The following is a 12,114-nucleotide window of genomic DNA, read 5'->3' on the forward strand; positions in this document are numbered from 1 at the left end:
AAGGAAGTTGTGGTACATAACATACAATGGAATTTCATTCAGCCATAGAAATGAACACATTTGATTCAGTACCAGCAAGATAGATGAAACTAGAGTATGGAATAGAGGGAAGTCAGAAAAACAAATACCATATCGCTGTTGTTCAGTTGCTCGGTCATGTCCAGCTCTTTGCAACCCCATGGACTGCAGCACACCAGGCTTCCCTGTCCTTCACTATCTCCCAGAGTTTGCTCAGATTCACGTCCACTGAGTCAATGATATCATCCAAACAACTCATCCACTGTTTCCCTCTTGCCTTCAATCTTTCCCAGGGTCTTTTCAAATGAGCTGGCTCTTTGCAACAGGTGGCTAAAGTAATGAGAGGGTAACAGGCAGGAAAGCCAGGGGTCTCCAAACGGAGGAAATAGGCTGCAAGTGTTACACTTTTTTTAATCTCTCTTTTAAGAGGCAGGAGGAAACAAGCTACAAGTGTCAGATATTTTTCCCTTCTCTATACAAATTTAAAAGGAGGTTTCTCTTAAAATTCTGTCTTGCCATGACCACACCCAGTTCCATGTGAACTTGACTTTTCTCAAACCTTGAGCTAACCAATGCATTTTTCTTATGGAAATGTTTTTCTTAAGCTATGCTAATGAACTATGTATTTACCCTAGACTCTGTCTTTCTTCACATCAGTTCTGCTTAAGACTCAGAACCCATAAGGGCTCAACAAACTAGTATCTTTTACTCATACATTGTTCTCCTAATCTATGTTAATGAAACTATATATTTACTTGGAAACCTGCCTTTCTTTAAGATTCATGTCAGTCGTTTTATGGCCTGGGATGACTCAGCTGATGCCAATGTTATCTCAAAACGCACATTGTGGGTGAGGGGCCTGATGCTACTCTGAGTTTTGAAACATCTCCTTTCTCTAGTTAGCAGCTTGCTGATAGGTATAAAACATATTGTTAAAGGCTAGCAGGGCACCACTCTGTCTGCCCCCTTTGGATGTCTATATCAGAAGCTTTCTCTATCTCTTCTACACTTAAATAAACTTTATTACACAAAAGCTATGAGCGAGCTAGCCTTGTCTCTGACCCCGGATTGAATTCCTCTCCTCTGGAGGCCAAGAATCCCGGCGTCTTTAATGGCTCAGCAACAACCTTTCAGTAATGGAGCTGCAGCATCAGCAGCAGTCCTTACAAGGAATATTCAGGGTGGGTTTCTTTAAGATTAACTGGTTTCATCTCCTTGCAGTCCAAAGGACTCTTGAGAGTCTCCTCCAGCAGCACGGTTAGAAAGCATCAATTCTTCATTGCTCAGTCTTGTTTATCGTCCAAACTTTGCATCTGTACATGACTATTGGAAAACCATAGTTTTAACTAGACTGGACTTTGTCAGCAAAGTGATGTCTCTACTTTTTAATATGCTGTTTAGGTCTGTCATAGCTTTTCCTTCAAGGAGCAAGTGTCTTTTATATCATGGTTTCAGTCACCACCCACAGTGATTTTGGAGCCCTAGTAAATAAAGTCTCTTAATGTTTCCATTTTTCCCCATCTATTTCCATGAAGTGATGGGACCAGATACCATGATCTTCGGTTTTTGAATGTTGAGTTTTAAGCCAGCTTTTTCACTCTACTCTTTCACTTTCAAGAGGCTCTTCAGTTCTTCTTCACTTTCTGCCATGAAGGTCGTGTCATCTGCATGTCAGAGGCTACTGATATTTCTCCCAGTAATCTTGATTCCAGTTTGTTATTCATCCAGCCTGGCATTTCTCATGATGTATTCTGCATGTAAGTTAAATGAGCAGGGTGACAATATAAGGCCTTGATGGACTCCTTTCCCAACTTGGAACCACTCCGCTATTCCCTGTCTGGTTCTAACTGTTGCTTCTTGACCTTGATACATGTTTATCAGGAGGCAGGTCAGGTGGTCTGGTATGTCCACCTCTTTAAGAACTTTCCACAGTTTGTTGTGATCCACACAGTCAAAGGCTTTAGCATAGTCAATAAAGCAAATGTTTTTCTGAAAGTCTCTTGCTTTTTCCATGATCCAACAGATGTTGGCAATTTGATCTCTGGTTCCTCTGTCTTTTCTATATTCAGCTTGAACATCTGGAAGTTCAGGGTTCACATACTGCTGAAGCCTGGCTTGGAGAATTTTGAGCATTACTTTGCTAGCATGTGAGATGAGTGCAATTGTGTGGTAGTTTTAACATTCTTTTGACATTCTTTTGACAATGCCTTGGAAATTGCCTTTCTTTGCGGTTGGAATGAAAACTGACTTTTTCCAGTCCTGTGGCCACTACTGAGTTTTCCAAATTTGCTGGCATATTGAGTGCAGCACTTTCACAGCATCATCTTCTAGGATATGAAATAGCTCAAATGGAATTCCATTACCTCCACTAGCTTTGCTCGTAGTGGTGCTTCCTAAGGGCCACTTGACTTCACATTCCAGAATGTCTGGCTCTAGGTGAGTGATCACACCATTGTGGTTATCTGGGCCATGAAAATCTTTTTTGTATAGTTCTTCTGTATTCTTGCCACCTCTTCTTAGTATCTTCTGTTTCTGTTAGGTCCATAACATTTCTGTCCTTTATTGTGCCCTTCTTTGCATGAAATGTTCCTTTGGTATCTCTAATTTTTTTGAAGAGATCTCTAGTCTTTCCCATTCTATTGCTTTCCTTTATTTTTTTGCATTGATCACTGAGGAAGGTTTTCTTATCTCTACTTGCTATCCTTTGGAATTCTATATTTAAATGGGTATGTCTTTCCTTTTCTCCTTTGCCTTTAGCTTCTTTTCTCATTCATTTTTAAGGCCTCCTCAGACAATCATTTTGCCTTTTTGCATTTCTTTTTCTTGGGGATGGTCTTGATCACTGCCTCCTACACAATGTCATGAACCTCCATCCATAGTTCTTCAGGTACTCTATCAGATCTAATCCTTTGAATCTATTTGTCACTTCCACTGTATAACTGTAAGGGATTTGATATGGTGGAAATCAACAGAATATTGTAAAGCAAGTATCCTCCAATTAAAAATAAATTTGAAAAAACAACAACAAAAAAAACTTTTAGGACAAAATCTTCCTGATCTGTCTCCAGCCTACTACTTCTATACATAGCCTTCTGTTTTAATCTCTCTCATAACCTCCGATTCATAGGAACTAATGTTCTTGATGCCTCCAAGCCTGAACATTCAGAGTTCCCTACATTTGGTATACCCTTCCCTCAATACTCCCTCTTTAACTTGTCTAAATGCCACCCACTCTAGGAAATCTCTGCCCATCTCTCATTTGGTTAGCTGGCCACTCCACACAATATTCTAGGAAAGATTAAAAATTTGCTTCTCTGAGACTAGTGGTTATCAAGTAGGACAGACAACTCCAATGTAAGTTGCAGGGGGTAATTTCCAGCATTAGGCTGATCAATGGAAAGTGTGAATTTTGATAAAATTTAAGAGTCTGTACAAATATTAGAAATATCTAATTTTTGAATTTGGGGATTTATGAAAGTCACAGGTTATATTCATTGTGAAAATCAAGGGTGTGAAATACCATTATAATGTCCATTTCTTTCTCACATTCCACAGTAACATGTTCAGTTCAGTTCAGTTCAGTTCACTCACTCAGTCATGTCCAACTCTTTGCGACCCCATGAATTGCAGCACACCAGGCCTCCCTGTCCATCACCGACTCCCAGAGCTCACTCAGACTCACGTCCATCGAGTCAGTGCTGCCATCCAGCCATCTCATTCTCTGTCATCCCCTTCTCCTGCCCCCAATCCCTCCCAGCATCACCGTCTTTTCCAATGAGTCAACTCTTTGCATGAGGTGGCCAAAGTACTGGAGTTTCAGCTTTAGCATCAGTCCTTTCAAAGAAATCCCAGGGCTGATCTCCTTTAGAATGGACTGGTTGGATCTCCTTGCAGTCCAAGGGACTCTCAAGAGTCTTCTCCAATACCACATTTCAAATTCTTTGGTGTTCAGCTTTCTTCACAGTCCAACTCTCACATCCATACATGACCACTGGAAAAACCATAGCCTTGACTAGACAGACCTTTGTTGGCAAAGTAATGTCTCTGCTTTTCAACACGCTATCTAGGTTGGTCATAACTTTTCTTCCAAGGAGTAAGCGTCTTTTAATTTCATGGCTGCAGTCACCATCTGCAGTGATTCTGGAGCCCCCCAAAATACAGTCTGACACTGTTTCCACTGTTTCTCCATCTATTTCCCATGAAGTGATGGGACCAGAGGCCATGATCTTCGTTTTCTGAATGTCCACTGGAGAATGGAATGGCAAACCACTTCAGTATTCTTGCCTTGAGAACACCATGAACAGTATGAAAAGGAAAAATGATAGGATACTGAAAGAGGAACTTCCTAGGTCAGCAGGTGCCCAATATGCTACTGGAGATCAGTGGAGAAATAACTCCAGAAAGAATGAAAGGATGGAGCCAAAGCAAAAACAATACCCAGTTGTGGATGTGATTGGTGATAGAAGCAAGGTCCGATGCCTAACACTAACCCTGGAATGTCAGGTTCATGAATCAAGGCAAATTGGAAGTGGTCAAACAGGAGATGGCAGGAGTGAACGTCGACATTCTAGGAATCAGTAAACTAAAATGGAACGGAATGGGTGAATTTAACTCAGATGACCATTATATCTACTACTGCAGGCAGGAATCCCTCAGAAGAAATGGAGTAGCCATCATGGTCAACAGAAGAGTCCGAAATGCAGTACTTGGATGCAATCTCAAAAGCAACAGAATGATCTCTGTTCGTTTCCAAAACAAACCATTCAATATCACAGTAATCCAAGTCTATGCCCCAACCAGTAACACTGAACAAGCTGAAGTTGAACGACTCTATGAAGACCTACAAGACCTTTTAGAACTAACAACCAAAAAAGATATCCTTTTCATTATAGGGGTCTGGAATGCAAAAGTAGGAAGTCAAGAACCACCTGGAGTAACAGGCAAATTTGGCCTTGGAATACAGAATGAAGCAGGGCAAAGACTAGTAGAGTTTTGCCAAGAAAACACACTGGTCATAGCAAATACCCTCTTCCAACAACACAACAGAAGACTCTACTCATGTACATCACCAGATGGTCAACATCGAAATCAGATTCATTATATTCTTTGCAGCCAAAGATGGAGAAGCTCTATACAGTCAACAAAGACAACACCAGGAGCTGACTGTGGCTCAGATCATGAACTCCTTATTGCTAAATTACAAAACAGTCTATTATACCAATATCCAATACTAACATGTATTCATAAATATCTGTCCCCTCAAAAATAAGTCTAACACCGATGCTCGGTTTTGAGTGTATTATTCATGTCATATATCTTAATTAACTTTAATACCTTTTTCCAAGTGAAATACTTACTAAATTTTGTTCGTATAGGATGTACTTTGTGAGAACTGAGGATGACAGACACACAGATCACAGTATAATTGCTATTCTCAGTCTTAACTTCATTATCAGTTAGAACAGACTCTAGGAGTCAAAAGCAAATAAATGCAGGGAAGTGTTAGTTGCTCAGTCGTGCCCAACTCTTTGCATCCCCATGGACTACACCCCACCAGGCTCCTCTGTCCATGAGATTTCCCAGGCAAGAATACTGGAGTGGGTTGCCATCTCCTTCTCCAGGGGATCTTCCCAACCCTGGGATCAAACCTGGGTCTATTGCACTGCAGGCAGATTCTTTACCGACTGAGCTACAAGGAAAGTAGCTACAAGGAAAGTAGGGAAAGAGAAGGATAAATGGAAATCAAAGAAGCTCTGATTGGGATAGTATAAAGGGAGGTTGGGACAAAAATATCTACAAGTCAGAGAGATTTTAAGAAGCAATAGAGGTTCTCCTGCTAACCTTGTAGACACAAACATATGAACTGCTAGAGATAGAATCAAGTGGCAAGGACCTGAGGATCTCTAGGAGCTGAAAGCACTACCAAGGAAATATTAAATGAGAAAGCAGTATTAAATAAGAAAGCAATATATGTTAATCCTATATCCACAAGTAAGTGAATTTTGCTAACTACCATGAGCCTGTAAAAGGACTGCAAACCTCAGACAAGATCATAGGCTCAGCTAAAATCTTAATTTCAGTATGTGAGACCTTGATCAGAGATTTCAATTAAGCTACACTTAGACTCCTGAACCACAGAAACTGAGATAATATATTTGCAATGTTTTAAGCTATTAAACTTTTGGTATTTTGTGAAATACCATTAGAAAATGAATTCATCATGCTTTAAAAATCAAGCAAAAAGAAAAAAGCAAATATTGATCTCACATGTGTCTACTTACAAATCATCTACATTCTACATCCAACATTTGTTTTTCAAACAATGCATTATCTTTTCTTTGTACCCTAATGAGAGAGTCCATTTCCATGAAATTTGTACATTCAAAATTTATTATAAAAGCATTTTATCTTTGAGCTTAAATTTAATTCAAAATATATCTGAAAGAGAAAATAACCCTAAAAATAATTTCCCCAAATTTTTGGATTTTAAAAAATTTTTTAAATTTTTTTAAAACTTTTAATTCTAGTAAATCTTTATCATATTCCATGCTTAAAAATAAACATTTAACATAATTATATCTCTTCCAGTATTATGTTAATCACTAAAATATATCATACTAAGAAATATACCACAATGTGAGAGCATACTCACTCACTGTGTTCATTTAATCCTAACCCCAACCACACATTTTCATACAGTGTGTTAATATGTAGAGAAAAAAAGAGACTAATTTCACAATCAAAAAAGTCATATGTAATTACATAATAATAATATTAATAATTTCTCCAACATAATCTGTTTTCATAGCTAATCTTGTCAGTTAGCTACGTTAGTTAACTGGGCTAAAGAATTTGATGATATTGTCTATCATACAGTTAAAGGGCAAAATAAGCTTCAATGTTTTCAGAATGCAACAATTAAAATTTTATTCTGTGCTTTTGTCAAATAGGAAATTTGTGATTAAATAAATTTACAAAATTCAGAATATATGTTTATATTGTCAGTATACTTTTTTTGTATAATTCCAAATAAAGTTTGGTGCTTTAAACAGAAATTACTTTAAGTTTAGCCTACCTTCCATACTCAAAGTCCCCATTTTAGACTCCAAGAAGTCAAATAATGTGCTTGGTGCTGATGGCCTTGCATTTCCTAGTTCTTCTTCATCTTCAGATCTTATTCGCCCCCTGCCTTTCCCTTTACCTTAAGAAGTAAAGTAAGATGCATATATTATACATGCAAAAACAAAAGGAGAATATACACTAAAATATGATCAGCAGACATCTTAAGTAAAACTTTATACACATATTTCTTTACATATTTTTCTGTATGATCTATAGCCTTTATAACAAAAATGTTTTTAAATGACTATATTAACTAGCACCTTTAATCTGCTAAATGGCTTACCTGGAAATTTGTTCATGTAAATTGTGTTTGAAAAAAATAAATCATTTTTATAAGATTTTTCTTTAACCACATTTTTTTAATTGAAATATAGTGGATTTACAATGTTGTGGTAATCTCTGCTGTACAGCGACTACTTATTTTTTTAAAAGAATATATGATTAGGATTTGAAAAATCACATATGCTCGAGCATACAATAATTTTAAAATAACACTAAATAAAATCATGTTCCTGTTAATTAGTTTGTAGACTATTTAGTCAGTTATAAAAGTGGCCTAGTTCTAGAAATAGATTAAATAGAGCCAGTTACTTTATATTTTCTCTATTACTCAAAACCTTGTTTCATTAGACCTACTTTATTTTATATAAAGATGAAGACTATGAGACTAAGAATAACCTATATGTCTCTGTGGTTCCAAAATGGGTGCTCCCTCCACTTACCATAAAGGTAAATGAAGTTACAGACTTCACAGCAACAAAACCTAGTTTCTGTCAACAACATACATTTCTCTGAAAAGCAAACTATATTGTCTGGCACATTGATTAATGAATTATACCTCTCAAAGGTGGACCCGTAACAGGTTTCTGTTTATTGCTATTAAGAAGTACATTCAGTGCTGCTTCTAAGTTGTTGCCATTATCCATGAGAGCTTGCCTTGATGCTTCTTTACTAAAGCCCATTTCTGTTATGTGTCTCAGAGCCTTCTCATCAACCTATAAGCAACAAAGAAAAGTTATGCCGATCACCAATATACACGTGAAGTGTAAGTTTTTAAATATATACTGTTTTTTAACTAAAAATTACATCTGATATATATGGAAAAATGTAATATTAATATACTATTTGCTTGCTGATTTTTCATACCAACAGTCAAGAAAAGATCTGTGATATGCAAGGTTTGCCTTGAGTACTTTCTTTGTACCATTACAAATGCAAAACAAACAAAAAAAGAAATTTTATGATATGTTACAATAAAGCTTTTGAAAATAAAATGGGCAGTGAAAACTACCTAATGAAAAATTTTCATGGTTAATACTTCTCTGTCCTAAGGAAATACAATTTATATAGCACCTCTTAAAAAAATATAAAGTATAAAAAGAAGCTAACAAAATGGTACCATCTCAGTAGCTTGGGTTTTTTTCCTACTCTCTATTGTTTCAATATTCTGCTTTATATTTATAAGCAATACTATCTATGAAGCTTTGACAGCCTATACCTCAAATTTAAAAAATCTACAAGTGTCAGAATCCCGTACCTTGAAAAATCTGGACCTGAGTAGAATTAAAGGACTGTTTAAGTAACATAAACATATCCCATGAAGACATTTATCAAACCATAACCAGCTAGGAAATACACAACTAACTTTTGTACTTTTATGAGTTGAGATGGATAGGCTTTAAGATAGTATTTAAGACAGCATGTGTGTTGCTGACATCTACTCTCATACCCACGTAGGCATTGATAAAGGACTTTAAAAAAACACCCTGTTTTTAAAACTCTGACTTTTTTAAAAACTCTGATTTTGTTTTAAAAACTCTGAACTCCAAACACAAAATCCTTTTCAAACATAGTAATAGCTATTAATAGGTCAGAGTTACACATAAGAGAAAATTTACATCCCTGCTGTAGATATACTAAAGTAAATGTAAAAAGGCATGGACATTAAAACTATAATTCATCCTTCTTATTCAAAACTTATTTAAATGTTAAAAAAAAATCCTTTCAAAGGCTTTCCCTCTCCCAATTATTTCACAAGTAAATATCTAATTAAGAATACTGTCCCTTATATAGAATTTAACCAAAAACACTCTTGGTTTTTAATGAAAAATGGGCCATTTATTGAGGATCCCTTGTATTTGATGAGTTACTTCTCTCTCACCACTTTCAAGATGTCCTGTCTCTACCTTTCAACAACTAGATTATGTGTCTCGGTGTGTCTCTGCATTTATCCTATAGGAGACCATTGAGCTTCTCAGATTTGCAGATTTCATCAAATTTGGTAATGAGGGGGGCATTAGTTCTTCAAATATTTTTCTATCCCTTTTTCTTTTCAATTAAGACTCCTGTAATGTATATGCTGGTATATTTGATGGTGCCTCATAGATCCCTTAGACTCTATTTTTCTTCATTCTTCTCTCTTTCTTATCTTAGACTGGGTAATTTCAATTGCCCTCTATTAAAGCTCAATAATTCTTTCTTCTGCCTGCTCTTGTCTGATGTTAAACCTAAGAAAATGTTTTATTTCTACCACTGTATTTTCTAGTTCAAGAAATTCTATTTTCCTTTTCTATAATTTCCCTTTACTGATATATCCTCATATATCAACCATATATTGTTCTCTTGATTTCTTTGAGCCCTTTGTCAATGGTTCCCTTCAGACCTGTATTTCTAAGACAGTTAATTTAAGGTCTTTTTTTTTTTTTTTGATAAGTTCAATGTCTGGGTTTCTTCAGGGATAGTTTCTTTCAGTTTCTTTTTCCTATGAATGGGTCATACTTTCTGTTTTTTGGTATGTTTTATAATTTTCTGCTCAGAACTGAAAATTCTGAATACTGTACTGGTGGCAATTTTGGAAGTCAAATTCTCCCTCCTCCTCATTCTCCCTCCTCCTCAGAAACTGGTGTTGTTACTTGATGAAGACTGCAGTTATAAGTTTGTTTAGTAACTGTTCCAAACTTTTTTGGTAAGGATTATATTCTTTGTGATCTTGTGATCACTGGAGTCTTTGTTCTATTATCTCCGTAATCAGCCAGTGACCAGCCTCTTTCTTCATCCATCACCACTCTGTATGTTGCCAAGAGTCTGACTTGACTCCAAAGTTGCAAAATAGTTGCTTCAGATGTTTGTCAGCTTAATAGCTGTTTTGGTGGAGGAGACAATTCCTGGAACTTTCCATTTTGCATTCTTTGTGATATCACTCCCTTCTTATGCTTGTAATCCTCAAAACAATCCCAAACTGCTAGTCTTTAGTGTTCTATGGCAAGACATTCCCAAAAAATGGTTCTCAATGAACTCAAGTTAAAGCACTTCTTGAGTAGAGACAGTGTCTTTTTCAACTTGCTATATCCACTAGAACCTGAAAACTGACATTTATTATTATTTTTTTTTTACAATGAGATGGTCATGTACTCAAGGAAGCAATAGTCTAGCTGTGTTAGCTAGACTAACATTCTCTTAGCTAGTGATTGATTTAGCAAAGGATACATAACCTAGTCCTAGTCAATGAACCATAGATGGAATTTACCAGAGATTTCCAAAATTATTTTCTTATCTGATAAAACACCCACACACAGAGAAATGTCCCCTTTCATTCCTGCCTTTGAACTTTCTGCATGGAGATTTAACACACAGAGAATCCTGTAACCCAGAGAAGAAAGCCAAGAAACTAGAGTGATGCCTACCAGTACATTGTTATACTGCCTAATTTGCCAATCTTAATAACCATCCAGATCCAGAGATCTTGTTATATGAGATGACAAACCCTATTATTTAAGCTAATCTTAGAACTCTAGACAAAATCACCCAAGGTCATTCAAACTGGAAAGGTAGAAGCAAATGAATTCCTGTCAGTTCCCTTATATCTGAAGACACTGTGGCATACCCAGCAAAACCTGACTTCCCATTTATCTAAAAAATCTAGTAATATTTTGCAATTGAGTCTATAATATACATTTACAGTTTCAACATATTTTCCGCAAAAAAACAAAACAAAATGACTTCAGACAAAATCTGAGAAAAGATGTGGGAAAGGAGAGGAAAGGGCAGATAACTATGTTTCTGATGCATCATCTTTTAGAATATAATTTCCACTGAATGTTTTCTGTATAATTTGATGACTTTTTATCAGTCCATTCCAAAAGACATCATTCACACATTAGAAAGTTAAGTAAATTTTACTTAAGTAAATTATTTTTCAAATAATCCAAATTTTCCACGAATTAAATGGAATCTTTAATGAAAGTCTTCTTAGACTTGTGACACTGCCTATAATACACTCAAAAAGTTAGTGGTGGTTCTGAGAATTTAAAAACAAGACTATTAAAGAAAAAAAGACACAAACTTTGTAGTTGGTTCTTCAGTCTTACCAGTTCTCTATAGACACCTTCATGTTTTCCCTCTGATTTGTTTGCCTTTTCTTTCTGTAAAATTTCCCTATTTCGGTTACCAGCAGCACTCAGGTTGAGATTACTTCTAGCACCACCACCGCCGCCTCCAAATGTCTTGGTCTTCAGATAAGAGAAAGATAAAATAAATATAAATAAACAGCATTTTAAAAAGCTCTAAAGTCTAAGTTATGACCAAAAACATCTAGCACAACTGAAGTAGTTAAGTTTCCTAATTATGTTTAATAGGAAAAAACTGAAATGTTAACTAATTCTTTCTAAACATCTACTAGTCATAATCTCATCTTTCCACAAGTCCAGGTGAGGGAGTTAAAAAAATTATATGATTATAATTTTTATATCTTCAAGGTAAATCATTAGAATAAACTTAAGTAGACAGCAATAGAAAATAATCCAAGTATTATGGAGATGAGATGTCAAAAATTATTCCAGTAAAATACTTAACTGATATCATGACACATGTGTTACAAGTCCAGCTACATGTCAAGGCTTTCTTTAGCAAGGTACCAAACCTATTTAGGAATCAGTTACATTACACCCATGATCCAGTAACAGGAATAATATTCTA

At 36.0% G+C, this 12,114-nt stretch overlaps 1 protein-coding gene across 5 annotated transcripts in view; it reads right to left on the minus strand.

Moving 5' to 3' along the window:
• The window catches only part of TDRD3 (tudor domain containing 3), a 231,369-nt gene that overhangs the window by 80,457 nt on the left and 138,798 nt on the right, over window positions 1-12,114 (minus strand). For all 5 annotated transcript variants that reach the window (XM_069602155.1, XM_069602153.1, XM_069602156.1 and 2 more), the window contains 3 exons: window positions 11,508-11,648; window positions 7,979-8,135; window positions 7,094-7,219 (listed from right to left, as the gene is read on the minus strand). In XM_069602155.1, the coding sequence (XP_069458256.1) occupies window positions 7,094-7,219; window positions 7,979-8,135; window positions 11,508-11,648 (424 nt within the window). The remainder of the gene's footprint in view (window positions 1-7,093; window positions 7,220-7,978; window positions 8,136-11,507; window positions 11,649-12,114) is intronic.

Source organism: Ovis canadensis, chromosome 10 (genome assembly GCF_042477335.2).
Source record: "Ovis canadensis isolate MfBH-ARS-UI-01 breed Bighorn chromosome 10, ARS-UI_OviCan_v2, whole genome shotgun sequence".
NCBI classification, from domain to species: Eukaryota; Metazoa; Chordata; class Mammalia; order Artiodactyla; family Bovidae; genus Ovis; species Ovis canadensis.